This window comes from Cryptosporidium hominis, assembly GCF_000006425.1.
Source record: "Cryptosporidium hominis TU502 chromosome 8 CHRO018110, whole genome shotgun sequence".
NCBI classification, from domain to species: domain Eukaryota; phylum Apicomplexa; class Conoidasida; order Eucoccidiorida; family Cryptosporidiidae; genus Cryptosporidium; species Cryptosporidium hominis.
The window spans coordinates 1-25,668 of NW_667407.1; the positions used below are offsets into that span (position 1 = coordinate 1).

At 31.4% G+C, this 25,668-nt stretch overlaps 11 protein-coding genes across 11 annotated transcripts; 3 read left to right on the top strand and 8 right to left on the bottom strand.

Annotated features, from left to right (window-relative positions):
* Positions 1–750: 750 nt before the first annotated feature.
* Positions 751–1,494, top strand: Chro.80289 (hypothetical protein). Its single annotated transcript, XM_662510.1, has 1 exon — positions 751–1,494. The coding sequence occupies one exon, from the start codon at positions 751–753 to the stop codon at positions 1,492–1,494; it is 744 nt and encodes a 247-aa protein (XP_667602.1).
* A 190-nt stretch (positions 1,495–1,684) lies between these two features.
* Chro.80288 (hypothetical protein) lies at positions 1,685–3,469 on the bottom strand. The annotated part of the gene is made up of 1 exon (XM_662511.1): positions 1,685–3,469. The coding sequence occupies one exon, from the start codon at positions 3,467–3,469 to the stop codon at positions 1,685–1,687; it is 1,785 nt and encodes a 594-aa protein (XP_667603.1).
* A 534-nt stretch (positions 3,470–4,003) lies between these two features.
* On the bottom strand, positions 4,004–5,233 carry Chro.80287 (hypothetical protein). Its single annotated transcript, XM_662512.1, has 1 exon — positions 4,004–5,233. One exon carries the CDS (start codon positions 5,231–5,233, stop codon positions 4,004–4,006), a length of 1,230 nt encoding a protein of 409 aa, XP_667604.1.
* A 418-nt stretch (positions 5,234–5,651) lies between these two features.
* Chro.80286 (formin 2 domain) lies at positions 5,652–8,816 on the bottom strand. The annotated part of the gene is made up of 1 exon (XM_662513.1): positions 5,652–8,816. The coding sequence occupies one exon, from the start codon at positions 8,814–8,816 to the stop codon at positions 5,652–5,654; it is 3,165 nt and encodes a 1,054-aa protein (XP_667605.1).
* A 642-nt stretch (positions 8,817–9,458) lies between these two features.
* Positions 9,459–12,203, top strand: Chro.80285 (protein kinase). The annotated part of the gene is made up of 1 exon (XM_662514.1): positions 9,459–12,203. One exon carries the CDS (start codon positions 9,459–9,461, stop codon positions 12,201–12,203), a length of 2,745 nt encoding a protein of 914 aa, XP_667606.1.
* Positions 12,204–12,291: 88 nt separating this feature from the next.
* On the bottom strand, positions 12,292–14,268 carry Chro.80284 (protein kinase). The annotated part of the gene is made up of 1 exon (XM_662515.1): positions 12,292–14,268. The coding sequence occupies one exon, from the start codon at positions 14,266–14,268 to the stop codon at positions 12,292–12,294; it is 1,977 nt and encodes a 658-aa protein (XP_667607.1).
* Positions 14,269–14,670: 402 nt separating this feature from the next.
* Positions 14,671–15,231, bottom strand: Chro.80283 (hypothetical protein). The annotated part of the gene is made up of 1 exon (XM_662516.1): positions 14,671–15,231. The coding sequence occupies one exon, from the start codon at positions 15,229–15,231 to the stop codon at positions 14,671–14,673; it is 561 nt and encodes a 186-aa protein (XP_667608.1).
* Positions 15,232–16,999: 1,768 nt separating this feature from the next.
* On the top strand, positions 17,000–19,447 carry Chro.80282 (hypothetical protein). The annotated part of the gene is made up of 1 exon (XM_662517.1): positions 17,000–19,447. One exon carries the CDS (start codon positions 17,000–17,002, stop codon positions 19,445–19,447), a length of 2,448 nt encoding a protein of 815 aa, XP_667609.1.
* Positions 19,448–19,506: 59 nt separating this feature from the next.
* On the bottom strand, positions 19,507–20,256 carry Chro.80281 (hypothetical protein). The annotated part of the gene is made up of 1 exon (XM_662518.1): positions 19,507–20,256. The coding sequence occupies one exon, from the start codon at positions 20,254–20,256 to the stop codon at positions 19,507–19,509; it is 750 nt and encodes a 249-aa protein (XP_667610.1).
* A 514-nt stretch (positions 20,257–20,770) lies between these two features.
* On the bottom strand, positions 20,771–22,621 carry Chro.80280 (diacylglycerol kinase variant A). The annotated part of the gene is made up of 1 exon (XM_662519.1): positions 20,771–22,621. One exon carries the CDS (start codon positions 22,619–22,621, stop codon positions 20,771–20,773), a length of 1,851 nt encoding a protein of 616 aa, XP_667611.1.
* A 600-nt stretch (positions 22,622–23,221) lies between these two features.
* Positions 23,222–25,342, bottom strand: Chro.80279 (hypothetical protein). Its single annotated transcript, XM_662520.1, has 1 exon — positions 23,222–25,342. One exon carries the CDS (start codon positions 25,340–25,342, stop codon positions 23,222–23,224), a length of 2,121 nt encoding a protein of 706 aa, XP_667612.1.
* Positions 25,343–25,668: the final 326 nt, after the last annotated feature.

The window sequence follows — 25,668 nt, forward strand, 5'->3', positions numbered from 1 at the left end:
TAGTTTGCTAAGTTTATTTCATAATTTCCATCAAGTATACTACTGAAATTCAATGTGTTTCTAAGAAACTTTCATCTAACCACTCCCCTCCCCCCTATGCATTCTAATTGTTCATACGCTCATACGAATATATAGATTTATTCATGTTGTTATAAAATCATTTTATTTTTATCAAACAATATCGACAACTATTAATGCATTTACTTGGTTATTTATTATATTAAAAATATAATTAATTCATATAGTTCCCGCCAATTACGTTGAGCGGGCTTTGCCCAATATTTAATGGATTAATAATACTTTAGCACAATATGTGAATGGAATCAAAAATAATTGGAATTAGTATGTCAACAATACAATTCTAATAAGACATTAGCGAATATAATTGCAGATTATTTGAGCAAACTGTGGCATAAAAGGTACATTTTTTTGACATATTTTCATTTCAAGCTCATTTCCTTTGAGTATTTTTTTTTTTGGACGAGGAAATATAGTTAAAGTCTTATTGAAAATCATCCAGTATATTTTCAAGAACGGGGAAAGTGAACCAAGATTTTTGAAAAACTGTTCTAAATTTGAGAAAAATATTGTAATTTTGAATATTTAACTCTGTTAAGTTTAAAAAGTGCTTTTAAAATAAATTCAAATCATTTTCAATAATATTAATTCTCGTATATTTCTTCCGTCAGCATTATACTAAACTTTAAGCAAAGAATTTTGTTGAGCACATTATACAGTGAATATTGACAAATGTGTAGTTTTGGATCGTCGGGGTTTATATTCAGTTCCTTCTTTCGAGAAATGTCGAAAATATGCAGGCAGCTCAAGTTCCTATTGATAATTGAATTTATGACCCTTATAATATTGTTTGTTTTGGTTCCAACAGGCGGAACTGTCTGGGTTTTATTACAGGTTTTCTCTATAATTTTGGCATATATTTCAGTTAAGGATGCTAATGCATATAGACCTCCAATATTGCAAATGTATATATTTATATCGGCTTTAGGAACTCTTTTCTGTACTATTTACTTTGCAGTTTCACTTTCTATTGCTGGGTCACCTTTAAGTATAGCAGCTTGTACTCTTTTTGCAGTCAATGCTTTGGTTCTAGCAGCTTGCACTCGAATTTCTTGGCAATTATTTAAAGAACTTATGTTATGCTCTCCGCTTATTACTGGTACTACAGGAGCTTATATATTTGGTACAGCAACTTCTAATGCAAATAATGGTCCTTCAAGTCACTCAAATGTGAATAATGGACCAATTGAGATGACAAACGGTAGAGCAAGCATGTCAAATCCATTCACTGGATCGAACATTGGCTCTTCTGGAGGATTTGTTCCATTTGGAGGTGAAGGATACAAGCTTTCTGGAAGCAAGAATTCTGCATCAAACGAGAAACCTGTTACGTTGGGATCTAGCTCCAAATCCATAGGAGGGAACTCTACAGACAACAATGTCAGTAATAATAATGAGATTAAGTCTCTAGTCTAATTTATTTCAAATAAATCTATTTAATTTAAAATGATATATAAATAGTGTCATAAATTCTTTTATGATTCTTTCTGTTTTTTTTTAGTCAAAATGAACATTTGGAATGTTCAGATTATGGAAAGTAACAAAAAAGTGAATTTTAAACTGGCTTTCTTTTTAGCCACTAACTTGGACGAACTAATAACTATTTTTATTGATTGCTGGTATGAGCAATCAGTTCTTCCACAAGAAGGTTTCTGTCTTCATTTTGAATAGAAGAATCTTCTGTAATACTCCACAAAAGTTCCTGCTGCTTTTCTTGATCAGCAATTCTAGTGTCATTTTCCATTTCTTGATCCAATACAGAGTCAAGATTCATTTTTAGATCCAAAGAACCTTTGGGTACTTTGAACTTATCAGTACTTGTTCTACTCTTCTTGCTTTGTAAAGAGGGATTCTGCTCTGACTTATTTTCATCACCAAAGTTTCCGCACGTTAATTTCTCATGTATTTGCATTACAAATTTGTTTTGTTTCTCACAACAAAGCCTTCCAAGTCTTCCAACTTTGGACCCAGTCGTACTTTCTAAACCACCGAGTATATCGCCAATTGACTTTGATGCAGAGCTCTTTGAATATGATGAGTTTCGATTTGTGTCTTCTCCACTTGCAATTTCCTTTAAACATGAACTTAAAGGTGATAAGTGCAATGATTCTAAACCTTTCTTTGCGAGTTCTTTGCGTTTGGAAACTTTATTATTGGCCATTCCAGAGCTAGATAATTCCTTATTATTCACAGGGGTAAGGCCTGTCTTTAATAGCCTAGCATCCAAAGTATCAGGACTAAAAATAGTTAGACTGGGACTCTGCTCAAAGTTCAAGCTCTTTCTAGGCTTTCTAGAGCTTGAGCTACTGGGTGTTAAAACCAGAATATTACTAAAGAAGTCATCATCAATTTGCTCCTTAAATCTCTTTTTAATTAAGTTATTTTTGGCTTTCAAAGTCAAAATATTTTGTTTGTAAGTTTCAGGCTTCTCTTCTGAGTTCTGAATAACAGCTCCTGGATTTGTATCTAGCTTCTCACGCTTCTTTACATGTTTAGGAGTATTAGTTACTGTCTTTTTAATCTTAGAATCAATCGTCTTTCTTTTTCCAGGACTTTCCTCAGCTTTGCTTTTATCTTTACTCTTACTTTCCTCGTTGTTATCCAATACTTGCTCGCATTCTTTCAGCGACTGTCCAGCATCTTTCTTAGTAATCTTCTTGACCTTAGAAGGCTTGGAGGCAGATTCTAAATTTGTAACATTATCTAAATCACTTCTTTTTAATCTTCTATTTGGTTTAGAACTCATTCTGCTATTTTCCTTCTCTTTCTTCTCATTTTTCTCCATACTAGAGGTTGTTCTACTTATAGTACTTTTGTTATTATCACTCCCTTTCCCGTTACAAATTACTCGAACAAAATTAATCTTAGGAGAGTTTTTCTCATCTTCAGTATCTTCACAAGTCTCTTTACTTCCTTCTTGGCTTCTCTGTTCGTCACTATTATAGCTGGAATTTGGAGAACTCTCAATGGAATCATAGTAAGAACTTGGAGGAATGAGCTTATTTGAATGGATTTCTCTATTTACTGTTTTCTTCCGATTTGAACTCTTTAAAACATTATTGGAAGTCATTGCAATATTTAGAATTTGTTGAAAGGATGAAATCTTTTTACCATCGCTTACAACTTTATTTGGACCTTTCCTTTTAGGAATATCTGAGAAATTTTGTTGTTCGTCATTATTAGCACTAGAAAACTTATTCTTTCCTCTATTTGACTCTTTTGAAGATCTAATCACACGCTTACTACCTTTCTCACCGCTACTTCTTCCTCCCTCTTCTTCCTCTCCAATATTAAGTAATGTCAATTTTGCCGCATCAGCTCTACTATAAGTTCTTAAAGAATTGCTTTTTTCCTGCTCCTCCCTTAGCCTGTTAATTGTTGAAAGAAACATCAAATTTAGTTTCTTATTTTCTGGCCTCGTTTCCTTTATTCCACTTAAACCTTGAAATGAACCCAGGAAACTGAAACATACCCTTCTTATTTCAACTCCTCAAAAAATACTTTTAAGTTTCTCTGAAACCCTAATTATTTGCAATTTCTACGAAAAAAAAAACCAAATTTTCTACTTTTTCCCAATCTTTTTAATTACATATTTTTTTTTACAGTTTTTTGTGGGCAAATTGCGCGCCAAATTCCTGACGACCTGAAATTTAGCAGGTTTTCATAATTTTAATTTTTCCATACCGGAATGCAAACATTTTGCATGCAAATAAATTCCGAAAATATTTCCTCTTTTAACGATTAATTTGATTGCAAAATTGTTTGGAAATTTCTTCCCAAAATTTTTCTTTTTTCAATTAAAGGGCTTGATGGAACAATAAATATATTTTTAGAGAATTATTTATATAAAAATGAGAAGGAAATTAAATATAAATAAATGCTTACAATAAGTAAGCAAGACTTCTAATCAATATCTTAAACTAAACTACATGAAGAAATCATCATCACTTTTTTCTCCCTCTTTTTCACTTAAGGAATCTACGTAGTACGGGTCTTCTTTTTTGCTTTTACTTAAAGCTGGAATTTTGTATCCAGGAGGGAAAATAAGCTGGTTGCCTTCATCATAAGTTAAAACAGACTTTGGTTGAGAAGACACCCAATCTTCCACAGATTTATACCCAAGAAGCTCTGGCTTAAAATTCTTAACATTAAGTCTAGTTAATTGTCCTTGTATTTCCGAAAGTTTTAAACCATTTTTCTTTTCATTAATTGTGATGCTTGAAAACATCTTCTCTAGTACCTTAACCATAACTGCTCTTCTTTTATTTCTCTTTGCAAGCTCCTCCTCATCAATATCTTCAGAATCAGAGTCTGATTCCGATGATTCACTTTCGCCGTTTTCAACAGAACTTTCGCCTTCAGAATGATTTCCTTCCGAAGAAGATTGTTTTTCTTTCTCATTCTCCTCACCATCAGAGCTCTCAGAATTAGAATTTTCATGAATATTCAAATCAGCATTCTTCTTTCTCGGTATATCATTTCTAGCACAGAAAGCTGCCCAGGAATTTTGTCCTGGTTTTGCATTCTTTCTATGATCAACCTTTCTGTTCTGAGATCTTCCCTTTCTTCTGCCAGTTCCTCCTGCCTCTGAGTAGTTAATTTCAGGTGGAGTAAATTTGTTTGCACTTGAGACCATTGTGAATTTTTTTGTTGAAGATGACTCCAATTGACCACTTGTTTTCCCTCTAGATTCAACCATTTGAATACTATCTTGATCATTTTGAGATATCTTGCTCAGCTTTGATTTCTGATCTGCAGTAAATATGAAAAGTCTAGTCACCAAATCCTCCTTACTACCCTTTGAATTCAAGCCCCTCAGCTTACATTCTGCCTCTAGCTCTGACTTACTTAAACTGTTCCATTGTCTTTCCTCATATAGGATTGTTTTTTCAGAATTACATTTCTCTCCTCCCCCTAAAGAAAATGACGAAGAAGCTGGCTTGGCTCCCTTTTTTGTCTTTTCTTCACTGTTACCATATTTTGATTCAAATTCTTTCATTTCATCCTCATGTCTTTTCTGTGCCTCCTCTAACTGTCTTTGGTATTGCTCCTTTAAAGTCCCCCTCTTTGACTTAATTTCCTTCTCTATTGATTTAATCTCCTCCTTATGTTGTTGAATCAAACGACTCCTTTCTTGATGGTAATTTCCGTTCATCTCTACCTACTTAATTATTTCACTCATTCACTTTATTAACATTCAGTAGAATTTCCCGCCAAAACATGTTTTTTTTCAACTTGGAATTTATTTTTAAAATTGTATTTTTATTAATTATATTTGTGCATTTTAGAGAAAAAGTTAAGTGAAAAAATAATTATTTATAATAGGTATTAAGGAATTTCATTGAATTCTACTAGGTAATATTAGCTAACTTATAAAATAAGGAAACCTTTTAAAAGGAAAAATCAGCTTTGGGCGAGCTGAGACCTTAATAGTGCTAAAAAAGGCTTGAGAATAAGAAGAGATGGGGTTCTAAAACTTGATCGGTTTCCTCTATCCCCCTCTTCCTCTGATCTTTATTGTTCTAGTTCAATTCATGGTAGTTAGTAAATGTTAAAGATAACTTGTTTACATTTTAATCCTTATAGGTAGGAGGCGACGGGGAAATAGGTGGTGGAGGTGGTGGAAGCCTAGTAGGTAGTTTTATAGCATTATTATTTCTTGAGGATTGGATAAAAATAAGACTACCAGTTTCCTTTTTCTTCTTATTATTCATAATGTTAGAAGAGAATGGTTCCTTAGATTGGTAGTTCTTTGAAACTAACTCTAATTGAGGCTGAATTTCTCTTTTATCTAAAGCATCATTATCTAATTTCTCCAGGGAATTTGAATCGGGGATATCTGGGATTTTGATTAATGATGTGTTTGGAGAGTTTTCAGCCAAATTTGTGGATGATGTTGAATTAGTACTTGCGGAATTGATCTTTGATGGGACACACATTAAACTTGAGGTTGAAGAGCTTAAACTCTTATCATTTGGGAAAACCAAAGAAGAATCAACAAGCAAAGGAGAGAATCTTGATGGCTTTTCTCGGATTTCTTTGCAACATGATGAAAATTGCAAGATAAAAATATTCATGGTTTCAAAAAATGGTTGAATTATGGATGCTCTGTTTCCTTCTGGTAAGCTCTGACCAAAATATAATGCGGTATCAACAACTTTTTCAACAATTCTATGATATCCTTCAACAAAAGCATCCAGACGCCTTGAATATGATTCAAAAAGATTCTCAACTCTGTCATTTGTAAATTTTTGCTTCTCTACTTCCAAAATAGCAAGCTCTTTTCTCATATCATTAATACAAGTGAATAAAGCTTCAACTGAAATCTTGGATGCTTCTGAAACTGCATGAAGGTCTGAAGGAAACTGGTTTAAATTAAGATTTGGATTTGTTAGAGATAAATTGGCTATGATGTAATGAAGAGCAGTAAATGAAGGATCAATAGTTGTCTTAAATTCAACCAATCTTAATAGTGATGATAGTGAGAACCCTTTAGTTTCAAGTAGAGACCAGTTAATAGAGCCATTATTAGCAACGTGGGAAATTGAAGATATATTACTCATTGTAGAAAAGTTGATTCCATGATTTACGTAATTTCCCAGTAACAAGAAGGCTTTTAGAATTAATCTCAATTTGTTAGAATTTCTAATTTGAACTGAAGCTGAATAAAGAGTATTTAAGTTCCTTTGAATATCAAACTCCGATGCATCAAGAATATGCTCAAACTTAAGGAAACGAAGTCTCGTCATTGGATTTGAAATATGAGAGAACCTGCTTAGAAATTGTTCTAATTGATGAAGTTCTTTCTTTGGATTACTGTTAATTTTCTCTAATTCCATCTCTGTTGGCAAAACTTGTTCGATTCTTTCATAATCTTCGAGAGTTAGGCTTGAAATATTGAAAGAGTTTAATATCTCTATAATATAGTCAGTAGGCACAGACAATCTGGCTAAAACTATCGCCATATTTTGTGCTCTCTTTTGTGATAAAAATGTCAGAGGTAGCTGTTTTTGAGATGAAGAATTATTGGATTGGTTATTTTGGTCATCCTTTGGTGATTTGGCACTCTTACCATGATTATTCCCGCAAGATCCATTGATTTGTTCAGAAGAGGTCAAACATTGATCATGATTCAATGAATTTGGATCATCCGAGCTTCCTTTTACTGTAATTTTATTAGGCTCACCACTAGATTCTCTAGAATTTAAACTTTCCAAAGCTTTTCCCTTACCTCCCATGGTACTTCCAGGCTTTGTGAATACTCTAGATAAAGTTTCCATATGAACTAGAGTATTTGCCATATGAATATCTGTTATTGCAATAGGCGAAACAGAATCTGACATAGGAGAAGTAGTTCCTATCTTCGAATCATCTACAAAACCTGGGTAAAAATCTTCAACAGATGAAGTTAATGGAGAACTCAAATTACTGGAGTCTGAAGGGGATACTGGAGGAGACTGGGGATGAGAACTTAGAGAGGTATATAAGATTTCACGAAATATTGTTTTCTGAGCCATCTCTTCAGTTAATGGTTTCCAGTGAATTCTTCTGCCTAATGGAAGAACCTTCTTTTTGTCACCAATAGATTTACCTTGTGAATCCTTCCCAATTCCCTTGAAAGGGCATGACTTTGACTTCATTCCAGATTTCATATGTAATGGTAATGGAGGAGCCTTTGCTCTTAGCAATGCAGCAAGTGGAGAAGTTTCTGGTTTAGAATCTGACGTTTTCTCATTTGCAGAATCCGGTTCTTCTATAGACGCAGGTTTATTTTTGGAATCATCCTGCTCATTAATTTCTGCAGATTTTAAGGAGCTCAGAGCTTTGGCAATTGGATGAATTTTGCTTTCTTTATTGCTACTTGCCTTATTTGTATCATAATCAATTTCTGTTGAAACGGCAAAGTCCAAGGGCTTTCCAATATTAGAGTTCACTTCTTTGCTTATGCTAGAATTTCTTTTTGGACTTTCTTCATTATTACAAATAGATAAATTTTGAGATAATGATACAGAAAATTGTTTATTTAAAATGACATTTTCTTTCTTTGTTGAAGAGTAATCAACATTTGTAGAATGGTTTTGATTTATTTCACCATGCCTAGCCCAACCAATAGCTGAATACATGATAAGATCCAGCTTAAAACACTGAGATGGAACAAATGAACTAGGGATTGAAAGTATAATATCATCCTTAGTAATATGAATAACGTCATCAATATTCCCTCCTCTTGCAAGTGAATAAATATTGAGCCGATTCTTTCTATCATAAATCCTTAAAATGATCTCACCTTGAAAAATCAAATAAGTAGATTCACCATTATCTGCATTTCGAGTAAAATCCACAACCAAAGACGAACAAATATTATTACCACATTCTTGACAATTTTCAGTTTTTGAGGATGATATTACGCTGTAAAATGAATATCCATTCATTATCAAAGTTTGTCGAGGAATTTTAATTTTTTTAGTGTCATGAATGTGTGACATGATAAATTCTTTGAAATTTCCTGACTTTTGAATCGTAAAGAACTCGATACTTAAACTATCTAAATCGCATGGAATATGGTCTAATATAGCAATCTTCAGCCTTTTTGGCCGATAGAAAGTTGTTAAAGATGCTGCACAGTATATTGAGTGTTCTTCAGAAATTTTCAAAGATGAATCATCTCCAGTAGTAATTCCAGAGCTCGATCCATTTCCAGAACCTCCAAGTATTCTGCTCACCAAGCTTGTAATCATCGTTTGTTCTTGTAAATCCAGAAGCTATTATTTGCTGATTCACTTCTGTATTTATTTTCAGACCAAATTCTCTCAGATTCTATTTATTTTGCATTATATTAAATACTCTTAAAATATTGCTCTCGGCTTTTAACCTCTGTAACCATATAACTGAATTAAATATTAATAAGAAATATTATTTACTTAACTTCACAAATCTCGAAAAGATGATTAATCTTCAAATAATAAATTTTTGATTTGAATTGTTTTCTTTTGAAATTATTTCTTTATAATTATAAAATACCGGTATAGGTAGTATCGTCATTAAAAAAAAAAAAAATTAATTAAATTGCTTTTAGATCTCTATTTTTTCCCGCCCAACTTTATTACATTTTTTAATACATAGTAAATATATTACGAAAGAACAAAAAAGCAGTAATAATTCAGCAATGGTTGTTTTGGATATTAATTGGTTTGATTAGCTTCTGAGATCGGTAAACTTTAAATTTTGTGTTTCTTAACTTTCAAAGTAACTTTGATTAAATAACTCCAAGTAATTAATTAATTTAGTGAGTAAAATAAATAATTAAAAAGAACCAGTTAATTGCCTTCAAGATTTTCAGATTATCCAATAACAAGGGCTTCTGTTAGATGTAAATATTGATGTTTTCTTCTTTGATTTCAAAGCTATTCAACGATTTGCCAAGTAACTTTGGTTATACTATAGGCGAAAAAGTAAAAGGGGAGGACTATAGTATTTGGACCCATTATAGAGGTTACAGGAAGAATAAACCAGAGCAAACTTGTAGTGTTTTTGTTTTTGACAAAACTCAAAATTCTGGTAATGAAAATGTACTTGGGTTTATTCCATTTGAAACAGCAAAAAAGCTTGCAAAAAACCAATTTCAAAAATGCAAGAGCCTAATACATCCTTGTATTCTGAAGGTATATGACACTTTAGAAGTTCCAAACTCTTATTATATTATAACTGAGCCATGTGTGTCGCTTTATAACCTTTCAGTAAATATTAATCATTCTTTTGTTACGTATGATGATAATTCAAAGGAATCAGAATATGAAATTGGTTTTCCAAAGGACTGTATTTCAGGATTATATGAGATCATTAAAGGGCTAAAGTTCTTGCACAATGATGGAAAACTTTTGCATGGGAATATTAGTCCTTTGACAATTTATTTAAATTTTGAGGGTTCTTGGAAACTTGGTGGATTTGAAAACGCTATATTTCTGAGTGATACAAGTAGTTATTATATGGATGATATTTCAAAACAAAGTACTGCTTATAATATAATGGGATGGAAATTTGCTAGAGTATCGAGAAATCCTAAGAGCCTTGATCTTTGGAATCTTGGATGCCTGATTTATTGGTCATATCAAGTATCTTCTAATTTGAACCCATCAGATATATACAGTAATATTGCTAACCAATCAAAAATTATGCAAAGAAAAGGCTTTATTGAGTCATTGAAGTTACCTTATATGAATGGAGATGTTCTTACTATTGAAAACGATTTGATTCCACGTTGGCTTCATGACTGGTTAAGTGAATTGTTAACTTGTATGAATACAAATAGAGAAATTGATATAGAAAATGGTCTAAGTTTAATTAATAATAACTCACCTTTTGTAGAGCTTATGAACCAATTAAATGATTTTATGTTGAAGTCTCCAGAAGACAAACAAATCTTTTGTACTCAGTACCTTCCACATTTACTTACTAGTATTAAGGCGCATGGAGATAGCTCTACCAACATTATTATTATCCAAAGGATTCTTGAAAAGCTTTTAATAAACTTTAGTCAGTGCACCCCGAGCGTATTCCCTTTAGTATTAACCTTGATGGAGCCTTTTAAAGATGCTACAACATGCCCGAAATTTATTTTGAAGTCATTCTACACAGTAACAAAATTTCTTCTCTGTCAAAATGATAGATCTATTAGATATACTTTACTTAAAAATATTTCAAAATATGAAAGGTTTCTTTTGAAAGAGATTTTCCAGAGCTGCATTGAGTCCATCTTAGTTGGGTTTCAAGATACTACTAATGTGATAAGAGAAACAACTCTTCAAAGCATGATTGTAATTATTCCTATTCTTCTTAAGGAAGATACTGAGAAAAGCTGTTCTATTGAGGATGATGGCCAAATCTTGAAAAACCAAAACTCCAAGTCAAATACATCCAATGATTTTATGTACTCCATAAAGGAGGGTTGGAAGAAGAATAGTGCTGCCCTATTAAATGCTTTTGGAGGAAATAGTGGATCTCAAATAGCTGTTGATAAGCTTGTGTGTGCAATGTTTGTTCTTTCAAAAGACCCCGAAGTCATTATTAGAAGCAACACTGTTATTTGCTTTGCTAAATTAATGAATGTCTTGCCAGAGCAATACCATGCGACAATCTTAAATAAGGTATACCTTTCAACGATTAAGGACCCTTTCCCCATTTGCAGAAAGGCTGCTATTCAGGCTCTTCTATCTACCATTCACTTCTACTCTCCAACTATAATTACTCAACAAATTCTCCCAAGTGTTTCTGCTAATGGCTTTATGGAAGGTCAACCCGAAATTATGGAAATATCTTTGACTCTGATTAAAAATGTGACCAATATTTTAGCTCCATACATTGAAGAACAAATCAGACTTAAACAGGAGCAAGATAGAATTAGATTAGAAGAAGAGAAACTGGCATCCCAAAAAGAACCAAAACCAAATACTGGAATTAATAGCAATAATAATAATAATAATAATAATAATATTACCCAGTCATCAAGTAATGTATTTGATCAACAATCTGCTAACCTTCAAAATAAACATATTTCTAACTCTAACTTTACTCTTGAAAAAAATAACTTGCCAAAAACTAAAGAAACTCCCGCCATTAATAATAGTTACGTGTCAGCCAATAACAAAATGCATGCACATGCACAAAACTTGCAATCAAAATCTGCTTACAACACCGGTATGGGAATTGGAATACCGGCAGCTGGCGGGAACTCTAATGATAAGAAAGATGTAGATTGGAATGACTTTGAAAGCGATTTATTTGATTTTAGTATTTCAAATGATCATAATAATGGCAATAAGTCAGTTTCTTCTAATCCTAATGTAATTGAGAGTGACAATTCTAGAGTGAAATCTAACTTTGGTTCATTGAATTTGGGTAGTAATTCTCGGAATAATATTTTGCACCAGAGCGAACCTACCGGCGTCACTAACTTGCCAAGTTATAGTGCCAGTAATGATAGAAAGAAGGAAATAATGGACAATCTGCCATTAATTACTGATCAATTTTCTACTAGCAGGAATTCAAAAGTAGAAAGAATACCTGGGAAAAAGTTATCTACTAAATTAGACTTAGACAGTGATGATTTTTGGAAGGAATTTGAGTAAAATGGGTTTTATTATTAAACCTTTCTCAATAATAACAATTATTGACTACTAATTATTTTCTACCATATAAGTATTAATATAAAAAGGCCTACTGGCCAAAAAATGCTAATAGATTTTCTTCAATATCCAAAATACTACTCTGATAAAGCTGATCAAATATATTTGTTAATTGCTTGAAATTTGGCCTATTTCTTACGTTCCTGCTCCATGTCTTCTTTATTACAGTCTTTATTGTCGATGGAATGTTCTCTGGGATAATTAATTCCTTGTGGCCATATCCCACAGATGCAACAATGTGGTTTATATTAAGATCTTCATGAGGAATTTTCTTTGTAATCATCTCCCAAAGAATGATTCCAAAGCTATATACATCAGCATACTTGGTAAATCCTTCACCTCTTAAAATTTCTGGAGCCATCCAGTGATGTGTTCCGATACATCCCAACATTTTTCTTGTTTCTAAAGGTGACTCCATAAGAGTAGATAAACCAAAATCACCAATCTTTACATTAAAGTTCCCAGATAAAAGTATATTGCTGCTCTTTAAATCGCAATGTAAGACTCCATTTTCATGTAAATATGCCATACCACAACAAATATCCCTAGATATTTTCAATAATTGGGTGGACGTCAAATATGAATTCTTTGTATGGAGTAGGTCAAATAATGATCCATTAGGAACCAATTCTGTAACTAAGCAATACAGTGGGGACATTACAACCCCTAAAAATAAAGTCACATTTGGATGCCTAATCCTAGAAATTATTGATAACTCCGAGTAAAACTCCCTAGCCAAAGCATGCTTATCTCTTCTTCTAAATGCTTTTACTGCAACTGTGATTCCTCTAGTTGTCCAAATTGCTTTGTATACTTTTCCATATCCTCCTTCTCCAATCCTACATTTTAAATTAAGTTCATTTGCAGGAATTTCAAAACTTTTAAGATATTCATCATCAATCAATTTCTGTGGAGTGAAAGTCTGTTTTCTAATGCATTTAAGTCTTAGCTTTAGTAACAAAGAAAGTGACATACGAATGTACTTTATATGAGTGATTTCTGTAATTCCCATTTCTTTTAATTCTTCAAATCCAATATAAGGTAATGTACAACCATCAATTTCATTCAAAATAAAGTTTTTAACGTACTTTGACAATCCAATACATTTAATAAAATATGCAACTTGGTACATGTTCCAGCTTAAACAGCATTCTGCAGAATTATCTGTATTATAAAAACTTAATGTTTTACTTTCAATTTCATTAGATAAAGTTTTTATTGCATTGTAATTATTAATTTTTGAACTTATAGTTTGAATACGACCTTCTCCAATAATATTTTCAGTAAAATTAACATTATTTACAGATTTTGCAGTAACTTCTGACTTCTCCTCTAAATTATATGGCCTGAAGTTACTTTTATTTTGCAGATTTTCAAGTTCATCCTTAATTTTTTTCCTTAATATTCCATTACTCTCATCCACAATATTATTTGAAGTAACTTGAGCAGATTTTTCATTTACCTCTTCTTTCGAATTTTCAGGGAATAACTCCAATAGTTCATCCTTCCAATTCTCAAATAATAATTTTCTGTTAACTAACTCACCCTTTGACCAGTTACTTGAATACATTAATCCACTTTGATGAAATATTATTCCTTGTCCGTCACATTCATTATTTTTAAATTGTCCAACAAATTTGATTGAATTTCCAATTGTTTGCATTCCAAATCCATTCCTTACATTATCTTTCCATAGTCCCTCGAATTTTTGGCCTGTATATTTCAAGTAAACACCCCAACCATTTCTTTTGGACATTTGAAATTCTCCTGCATAGGCATCACAATTTGAATAAAGGAAAACATTCTCATTAGGCGATCCTTCTTCACCTTCCTCTTCTTTTTCTTCTTCTAATTCTTCAATTTCTGTCTCTAATATTGTTTTATTACCTACCCAATTAATTGCATTATTAAAATTATTGTGATTTATCTCATTTGTTCCAAAATCATCCTTCATTAGATCAAAAAAACCATTAAAGTAGGCTTGGAAAAATCCAAATACTCTTCTCATCACTAAAGCCAATGAAAATTACATCACCATTCAGTTTTCCACTACAAAGAATTTGTTGCAATAATTAATTCTTTTGTTTATTATACTTTTTTTAAAACAGCCATCTTCTAAACATTTTGTAAGGAAATTAATTTTGGTCAAGTATTCCGAAATTTTGAAACAATCAACTTTTTTATTTATATTTAATAAAACCTGATAATTTATTTCCTATATGTGCGCCGGTAAATTTGCAATTTTGCATTCTGACAACGCAAATTTGCATAGGTATTCAGTTTCCCCACACATGGCGCCAAACACCAATGAAAAAACATCGCATGCAGGAAAAAATGTTTAGGAATAGAAATACTATTTTAAAAAATGAAAGTTTTTTTTGAAATGATGATAAGACAAAATTTGTTCAAATTATTTACCAATAAATTGTGGTTTCAAATACCATATATGCCTTCTTCCGCCTCTACCTGCTTGAACTGCAATTTCTTCAACAATTTTCTTGAGAATATGTTTGGGTTTCATTGTTTTATCCTCAATTTCCTTGAGTGAAACTCCTTCGCTTCCTTTTTCTTCGAATATTTTGAAAATATTCTCCTTTAAACTTTCTAATGAACTACTATTTAAATTGTTTGCACTCGAGCTTAATCCTGAAGAATAATTATTACCTTCTATATTAGCAGAAGATTGACTACTTGATGTGGTCGGCTTCTTCCTATATATTGAGCTAAGCGAGCTATTTCTGGGCTCGTCTGACATCTGGTCAGACTTAATATCATAATAAATGAAAGGTTGAGAGTTTGATTCGTACATTGCTCCAACGATTCTCTTAGTATCCTCAATGGTAGATGACTTCTTAGTTTTCTCTTGAATTCTACGTCTAATATCATCGGTTACAAAGCTCCCTTTTCTAACTAATGTATGAATTTGGGAAGGGTACATTGAAATTTTATCTGGTTTATCTGGTGTATTCATAAATAAATATCCACTTTTTTCATTTTGATTTATTGAATCAGTTTCTATATTACCTGTTTTAGTTTCTGAAAATTTTGAGTTTAGAATTTCCCACTCCCTCTATAGAGATTAGAGTAATTTCAAGGATATAAGACAAAATTAACAATTGTTACAGTTTTTTCTCATATATAAAAAGTAACATACCTTTCCATCTTCATCATATTTAAGAGAACCAACTACTTCTCCATGTTTTCTCTCTCTAAGTTTCTCCATTACTGAAGAAGGTAGCTAATTATTTAGTATTCAGTTATTCTATTATTAATCCTTATATATAATTACTTACCTTAATAATCATTTGGTTCTCGAAACATAGTGATAACTCCATTTTCTTCTAATTCCTATATGGATCAATTAAGATGCAAAACTTGGATACTAACCTATTTTATTTATAAAATGAATAAATTCTGTCACTCCAAGTTTTCGAATCTTGTATTATTTATTTCTATTGGTTTGTCATAAAAATTAGAAAATATATCAACTTACCGCCAAAACCGTGTGCCTTAATAATTTAATATATATTTTTTTTAAAACTATAGCAGTTAAATATAAACCTTATTGATAAATTATATGAAAGAGGAGTGGAAAACAAGAAAAGATAGAGATTGAGTCAGTAAGGAGAGCAATAGTAGGAATGAAAAAAGATTGTCATATTCTTGCATGCAATATTTGGCACAATGCTTAAATTAATTTAAAAGACAAAATATGATTTTGTAATAATTCTGGAGTTTTTTTCGGTTTGTGAATGACTTAGTTGACTTTAAAGAAATGAAATAAAACTATTATTATCCCCCTTTCCCCTAAAAAAAAAAATGATTTTTTTTCTCCCTATCTAATGTCGACATTAAAACTAAACAATGGCAATCAATTTTCATCCATAGTTGCTACTTTATTTAATTATTGGTTTCCTATTTGGAAATGGAAAACAGCAAAATTGTGCAATTCACAATATCTACTAAAATCTCTGAAACTCCATTAGTTATTTATTAACCATAAATTAAAAAATTAAGGCATTTGTTCCCACTTAGCATTCAATTTCGTGCATTACCATCCTGTTTTCAGATAAACAGCCGATAAACTAAACTTCACTCTTGATTAATCTCTCTCAGTGCCATTTACCTCAGAACAAATATTAAGCAACCATCTATTCTAATTTCTAGAAAATATTAAGAACATCCTAAACTTTATTTGTATTTACCCATTTATTTAATTCAAATTCAGTCTATTTCACCATCAAATACAAGCAATAATTTTTTTTGTTCAAACATTTGGCGGTAAAACTTGCATGCATTTTTAATGTTAATTGGGTGGGAAAAAAAATACATTTCAAAGAAAGATAAACAAAGGTTCATAAAATCAAGGAAGAATTTAAGGGATTGTTTTCCTCATATAGAGCTTATATTTAGCTTTTACCTGCGATAATAGCCTGATCATTTTTAAGCCAAAAATCATTTGAACTTTGAATTGAAGCCAGGTTCACGCGCCAAAACAGTGAGGGTGATAAATAAAGTTAAACAAAACAATTAAAAGAAAATCTCCACAACTAAATCGTTGTTTGGTTTTGCAAAGTCTTTGGAAGATTTAAATTAGTGTTTCTTGCTACGAGGAGACACTAGGTAATTAGTCATTGCTTCTTCCAAATAGCTTTATAATATTTATTCCAATACAAAACCTTATAAGCTAAAATTACATATTAAAAGGGTCTTTGACTTTAAAAAAAGAAAAAAAAATTATGAGACAAATTATTGACTACGACTGCAACTTCAAAGAAGAAGTGGGAGAAGTTCTTAAAGATATATCAACTAGTCAAAATACACTGGGATTTAATGTGATTAGTATTTTGGGATGTCAAAGCACTGGGAAGAGTACTTTACTGAATGCTCTCTTTGACACTCATTTTAAGGTTCTAGATAAACTTACATCTGGATACTGCCAGACAACTAAAGGATTATGGCTTGGATGTGGAACAGAGAGTTTTAACTCTCCTATTTTAATTTGGGATGTTGAAGGTACTGATAGTTTAGAGAGGGGTGAAGACAGAGCTACTTTTGAAAATAGAGCTGCTCTATTTTCTCTTGCAGTTTCTGACTGTATGATCTTAAATATTCCATTGATGAATCTAACTACCTATAGTTCTTCTAACTTTGGTCTTTTAAAAACTATCCTAAATTCTTGGTTTAGTCTTAAACTTGACCAAAATGGAATAACTAGAGGAAATATCAGAAAGACTACCTTACTATTTGCCGTTAGAGATATTACTATTAATGATAACGATGAAATGCTTGGAAGGAAGGTTGTTCAGATTCTTGATTTACTTTGGAGACAAGTCGCTGAGTCGCAGAATTCTCTTGGAAATCAAATTCCTGCTTCCTTCTCTGATATCTTTGAAGTCAAAGTATATGGAATTCCATCTTTACCAAATGATTATGATGGATTTAAGCAAGTTGTTGCTGCAATCAGGTATGATCTAACTACATCCATTCTTCCAAAGGATTATACCAGACGTATTCCCTTAGAAGGGCTTGAGATGTATTGTAAAACTGTCTGGAAGTGTATTGTGGACTGCCAAGAGCTAAATATACCGTCTCAAATCAAACTTGTTTCAAGATTTAGATGTGAACAGGCAAAAGATGATATCTTAGATGGGTATAAAAAGTCTATTAAGGACCTACAGAAAAAGATGGAGAAACGAGAATTTGGATTTAATGAATTCTCTGATTGCACTTTATTAGTACTTGAAAATTCATTAGCAGCATACTTTGAAGTTGCTTCTAAATATGACCATGAAATGTCCACTAATTCCTCCATCTCATTATTGGTATTTATATTCCATGAATTCCAAAATGCTGTCAATTCTAGGATGTCTCTGGAGAGACAAGATCTGAGACAATACACTAACATTCTTGATTACTATAAGAAAGGAATTGAAGACCATCAAGTACAATATGATAAAGAAAACAATGAAGAAAGCCACTATGTGTCCTTTGATTCATCTTCTTGGGTAAATAAAGAACTTCTTAAATTTGACTCCTTATCTTTAAAATGGAAAACTGAATTCCCAAGTGTGATATCTAGGCAACATCTTATCTCTCCTATTAAAGAAAAATGTATTCCTGATATTCTGAATGAAATCTCTCTAAGCTCTCAAGGAAAAGAAGTTTTCTTAGCTACATATAATACTCAGGAACAAAGAAAGTTACTAAGTGAGACTTTAGAGATCCACTCCAAGAAGATTTATGAAAAGCTTGTTGAAGAGTTCTTTGAGAGTTTAATTAAGGATATTCTGAAAGAGATCTCTCCTCTTCTTGGCGATCATTTTCTTTCTGATCCAAAACTCAAATTAGATGATTTTTGGGAGCTAACTGGCTCCTCTATAGTCAATATCCATAGACTTCTTGTTTCCAAATATGAACAACAATGGATTACTCTATTTAAGAATTCTAATATGAATGAATTCACTTCTTCTGGCTTAGAAGAAGAAATTGCTCTTCAACTTGTATTAAAGTTCATACAACTAATCCAACAGCAGTCAAAGTATTTCCATATTAATATTGTAGATAGATTTAAAAACGAATTTGAGCTTGATCAGGATGGAGTACCCAGACAATGGATAGGAGAGGATGCTAAGACAATGAAGGAACTCTTTATTAAAGCTAAAAATAACTCTCTTCAAATTACTAATGTTTTCTACCCAAGAAAAGACCAACTAATTCCACTTTCTGGTAGATTCTCCAATCTGTTTGATAAGATTATCGAAAATTCTGAGGATCTTTCAGGAATAATTGCATTGAATAAAGGTCATGGAAATGGTAAATTTTTAGATTCGGTACCTTTGATATCGGAAAGTAATCTTAAAGAAATTGAATCTAAAGCATCACAAGAAATTACAAGTATATTTTCAAAAGCTCAGTTAATACAATCAACAGGAAGACAACCACAAAACATTCCCTGGTGGATTTATTTGCTAATAATAATCTTGGGATTCGATGAGATTACTTATGTATTAACATCTCCAGTCCTAGTTACCCTACTTTTACTTCTTGCTTCATTTATATACTCATATTTAACTGGTAACTTCTCCTCATTTTGCAATTACTCACAGCAATTTGTCATTATTTCTACAAAAATCTTACATTATATTTCTGGAGCAATCCATAGCTCTTTAGATAATAGGAAATAGATACAAGTTTTAAAGTAATAAAATCCTATGTGCATTTTTTTTAATTACAATAGTAAATTCTAATTCAAATGTATTGTATTGAAAGAATTAACAACTCGAGATGCTCCATATAAATTATCTATCCTTGAGTAATCTTCATCTAATTCAATGGTTGACATTGATGAATCCTTCTTTTCAACAGAGAAAGATATCGCTTTTTCTTTATTGGTTTGTTTATGCTTCTTTTTTGACTCTTTCTCCTTTTCTGTGTAATCTTTACTTCTCCAAGACAAAAGTCTACTCTTAATTGGATGTCTCTTTTGATGAACTTTACTAACTTTGTGCTTCTCTAACTGGCTTTTTATATACTTTGGATTTTCTAAAATAAGCTTCACATCTGAAATTTTGGAATATATATACTCTATAGTCTGCTTCTTTCTCTCCTTTAGATCAATTTCTTCAATATTATCAGAATTTTCTTGTATTTCCAAGATATTTTCTAAAGACTTGATGTGGAACTCTTTGTTTAATGAATCTTCAATTTCTTTATACTCCTGATTTGCAAGTTCATAGTAAGGCTTAACAATTTCTTCAGCTGCAATCTCTGCTTGAAGTAAATAATCCTTTTTATTCTTCTTTGCCTTCTCAACAATTTTCAGAGCCTCTGTTTCTGCTTTCTTTAACTCTCTAATAGAGTTTTGAAAGGTCTCACTAAAACTTTTTCCTTGGGAATCCTTTTCTTTATCAAGTTCAAAAATTAATTCTTCTTTATCTTCGGTTGAAGAATTATTTGAATTTCCATGGGTACAACATATAAAAATATTAAACATTTTATTTCATCTTCTTAATAAAACTTTAGATTTATTGACAGCATGCAAAATTTAGTCGTATTATCTCAAATTAATAGGTATTAGTATATTCGCCCAAGCAATTAAAAAATCTTTGCTATAAACTTGATTTTCCTTTTTCCATAGACACTTTCAGCTTTTTATAAAATTTTTTTCCTTTTAATTTCTAGCCACACTATTCCAATCTTCTCCCAATTTTTCCTCCCAATCTATTTTTACTACTTTATTTTATACAAATTTGTGAGTGCATTGGCGCCAAACCGGTCATATTTTTGTGGGGAAGTCACCCGCCTTGTATGCATGCAGAATATAGAAAAAATATTGTGGTACCGAAATAGAAAGAATGAATAGAATAAGAAATTTTGAAAATATATAAATGTAGATGATAAGAATTAGAGATTTTTAGATTGATTAATACTTTGAAATAATTTGAATAGGATAAAAAATAGAAATATATTAATTTGAGTAGAATAGATCAATCAGAGTAATTTTGTATTTAATGGATATTTTTGAATGGGCTATATGGAATAATACATCTTAGAACTTTAATTTGCTGGTCATATTTAACAGAGCATTGCTTTGGTTCTTTTGCCAAGTAGTATTCTCCATCGATTTGGAAATAAACTTCAATAAAACCAGAGTTACATTCAGAGTTGTCTTTATTGAAGAAGTCCATCTTTAGAGTGTTTCCTGATTTTTTATAACTTTTGGAATTATTTTCTGAATTTTGGATTTCTAATTCACTTATTTTTGAAGATAATTCCTCTTCAAAATGAGGTTGTGAATCAGTTTGAAAAGGCGAAAATTGTCCCACTCTTTTTGCTGTACTCATATATGGTACAAATATAGAGCTAAAATCTATTAATCCTGAAAAGCTCATAATTTCAAGCTTTTTATCACAAGAATCTGGTACAATATTTAAAATATTATCCTTAGCAGTTTTGTTTAATTGATCCTCTTTTATTGAGTCAATATCCTGGTCGTTTTGCTCTTCATTTAGTCTGTTAATATTAGACTCCTTTAGATCTAGAATAGATTTATCAGAATCAAGATTGACATCAGACTCTGACTCTAAATCATAATTTGGGTCAGATTCAGATCCTGAGCTTGATTCGGCATCATCTCCTGATTTAGGATTTTTTATTTGTTTAAAAGTATCAAAATCTAAGGAAATAGGATTAACCAAAAAAGAACTAAGATTGCCAACCATTTCACCAAAATTAAGATTGGACGATGTTTTGGAAATGGATGGTCCTACATTCTTTGAGTTCTTCCATAATTTGACGCCTCCTCCAAAAGTTTCAATATTGAGGAAAACCAGTGAAACACTGCTAAGTAAAGTTGGACAGGTAGAATTCTCTTGAGAATCTTCAGAAGAATGAATTGTACCATTTGGACATAAAGCACATTCTAGATTATTAGTCTCCTTATTTGGATGATCAGGATCTTCTAAATAAATTTTTCTTGTACTATGAGAAAGAGGAGTATTACTTTGATGCTTATTATTCATATTGACAGTAAACATGGAACCTGCTAAACCATATAATGCTCTATTCAAAAGAACATTCCTCTTTCTATAAGTATCAAAGGTGATTCCAACCCTAGACTCCTCTCCAAAACTGAAGTAGTTAATACATCTCCTCTTCAATATGAGTAGCTTTTTGCCTTCATCATCATTATTATTAACTCTCTCGAGCTCTTGAGAAATTGGATTAACTCTTTGAAAACTGGAATCCTCACTATCAAAAATTTCAACCTCAATCATCCAAGTATCAAAGTTGATTAAATTTGAGGTAAAAATTCCTCTTGCAAGATCTATTAAAGGAGAGAAATCATCTTTCATAAACTTCATATTCCCATAGCTACTCCATCCAAAACTTTTTGCCCAGTCATTCCCAGTTCCAAAAGGTAAAACAGCAAAAATAAGGCGATTTTTGTTTTCTGGAATACTTTCCAAGAATTTATTCACCAGTGTACTAAAACTCCCATCCCCCCCAATTCCAATAATGCAAATATCTTTATTTGTCATTTTTAATGAATTCTTGACCCGATTTATTCCTGACTCAAAATCTGAGATCATATCCACAAAATTCATATGTGTAACTATACCATCAACATCTAAAACTATTTCTTTAAGATTTTTTGTAAAGTATGTTTCAATGTTCCCTCCACTTAGCTTGTTATAAAATAAATAAATAAATGCTAAGGGGTTTCCAATATACTCTCTGAAATTCGAAATATTTGTATTTTCACCGCAAAGTTCACATTTATCGGTTTCATTCTGAACAATACTATTTTCATTCTTTGAGTTTTGATTTAATTTACCTTCAGATTGCTCCTTTTCCATTTCAATAACTATTTTTTTTTAAATTAACTTACATACTAAATTTCTTGAAATTATTTATTGTTCACTTTTTTTCTAAATAGTTTTCAAAATCTTTACCTTCAGTCTTAAGATGTACTCCTTATTAATGTTAATTTCTTGATTTCGGAAGAAGATCCCAAGTAATATTGTCAAATTGCTAATTGCCGTCTAATTCACAATCTTTACCTAATAATCAATTGGAAAATTTAAATAGCTTTCGTTATCAATAAAACAACCAACAACTCTTCTTATTATCAAATCTTTAAAAATTAAACCAACAAATCTTCCTTATTTCGCCTTTTATGCCTTTGATTTTATTTTCTAACTATCATTTATTTAACAAATTACAAGATGCATGATTTGCTCCACAAACTAGGCGGGAATTAAATTTTAAAATGACGTAATTAAATTGTAATTTGAATGCATGCATGCAAATGGCAGTAAACAACGGTAACAAAATTTAATGTGGACAAAATATAATAATATTTATTTCTATCATTATATTTTAAACATAATATATACTTTCTTATAATATTTAAAGATTAATACTAGTAAATGATCCTAAGATGAATATCTACTCTATTATATTGAATTAGTCAATATATGTTTGCTGCTTTCAATATATTTGAAAAGATTTGAAGTAAATTGTTCAAGAAAATTTGCATGAATTCTTAGAATAGAAAAGTCAAACTCATCTTGAACAAAGAAGTGCTCCTCTCCTAGAAGGCCTTGGCCTTCCTCTAGAATAATGTCTATTACTTTAGAGAAAATTGCTCCAAATAAATTTGGAGAATTGCTATCGTAGCCTGGAGTAATTCCAACTATTGTGGCAACCTTGTTGGTACTATTTTTTGAGATTATCACAAGCTTATCTTGGAGATCACGATTTCTTGATATTATGTCTATAATAGAGTAACCAACAATTCTTAGATTTAAAGGGTGTGAAATTTCTATATCATTAAGCTCAGCAAGAGTGAAATAGTTGTGTTTTATCAAAGTTCCTCCATTTATAGATGATGATAGCAGCATTTTTACATATTTTAATTTTAGTGAAAGCAGAAGCTTTGCCTCTTCAATGTAGCATTTTAGCTGTTTCCAGGAATGGTCTTGAAATACATTAATTTGGTTAAAATCAGCTCCCGATAGATCTAGGAGTTGTAGCCCTACCCTGAAACAATCCCTGAATAGAAGCTGTATTTTTTGGTCTTTACCAAGAATTTGGTTGAGTTTAGAACTATCATTTTCGTTATTTTTCTCCTCATTCAGTAATTTTTCTGACATTGTATTATTTTTTAGTTCCATTCTATTTAAAGCTCCTGACGAAACTATTGCATCCATGAAGCTTTCGCCACTATCTGCCAGTCTACAGTCGTTTGTCAGCAGAGCATGAAGGATTTGAGCCATATCAAGAGATGATAAGTGTGGATGTAACTCTGAGTCTAATACTATAGATGGTAAATACTTCAGAAATACTGGGATTTGTAGAGACTGTGATGCAGTTTCTGATCCACTCTCAAACCCTGAAAATCCTTTTGGAAAGTCCTGAACAACTTTTTTCGATACTTCTTTTTCAAGAAGATAAAATTTGGTTGTAAAATCTTTCAATGAAATCCCAGAGGCCACTCTTCTATTCATTATTGTATCCCTGCTATTTTCTGTCTTCCATAAACCCATTGTTGAATATAGATATTCACTATGATATACTGAATCCATTAGATTCCAATGACGATAAAGCGGGATTGAAAGGTCATTCTTTATGTACTTTGGCCAATATTTTTTATTACTAGTTTTTTTTGAACTTATATTGCTCATATCACCTGTGTATTTTGAAAGGATTCCATTGAGTAAGTCAAAATACATTTCATAATCTAGTAGTTCAATATACCTATTAATATAACACCAGCTAATTCCGACTGAAGAGTACCATAATACATTTCCATCTATTCTTTCTGAAGTTATTGAATTATCTAATGTTTGGACAATCACAAGACTACTTGGATCCCCACAATACTCCCCAAAAAGTTCATCTGTCTCATCCTCAATTTGCTCATTATAGCTTTGGGATTCTCCATTTGAAGTACCCATTAATATATCCAAATCATCAATAGTCTGAGATAATGAAGCAAAAGGATTATTTGAAGAAAATGTTGAACTAGATTCGTTAGTTTGTCCATCACTTGGATTTGAGCTATTCTTGCGTGATTTCTTTCTACCAGATTTACTATTTACCAAGAAATTGTATTCTTGAATAGAAAGGATCAATATATTGTTATTGTTATAATTTCCTCCAATTGAAAGCATTAACTCATCAATGGCAGGCCTATGAAAATCAAAAATCCAAATTTCCAAATCTTCTCCAAGCCAAAGCCTAAGAGAGTGTAGAATATTTACCATGGCTCCTAAATTAATCAATATACATATATTCACAAGTTCTCTTTGTTTTGAGTAATTTTTGTATTCTTGTAGAATCTTAGAAATCTCGTTATAGTGGGTAACACAATTTAGCATACACTGTATCTCATCATGCTTAAAGAATTGATTAATAAGTATAGTGCTAGTACAAAGAGAATCCACATCATTTGAAGAAAATATCCAAACTTTTGGAAAAACTTTATTAGAATCCTCTCTATTACTGATTTGGACCTTTTCAACAAATGGGAGGTAATACTGTGAAACAAAATCCACTGCTGGAATAGCCGGCATCCTCTCGAAATCTAAGTATTATCTTATTCAATTATCTTTTTAATTACTTATGCTTATAACTAGGGGTAATTTTCAATAAAAAAAAAGACCTTTGATAAATTTGCCACAAAGCCTTGCAAGCCCATGAACACACATAAATCAAAAACCCATGTAATTAATTGTTATTCTTCTCTTAATTGAATTCAATCTATTTTGAAATTATTTCTTGGTACGAAAGAAAAAAAAAAATTAAGCAACCCTACTCGCATATTATTTATTTAACACAAATTTTTTTTATATTATTTAATAATAAATGTGTAGGCTTGGCGCCAAAATGGAAATGAATA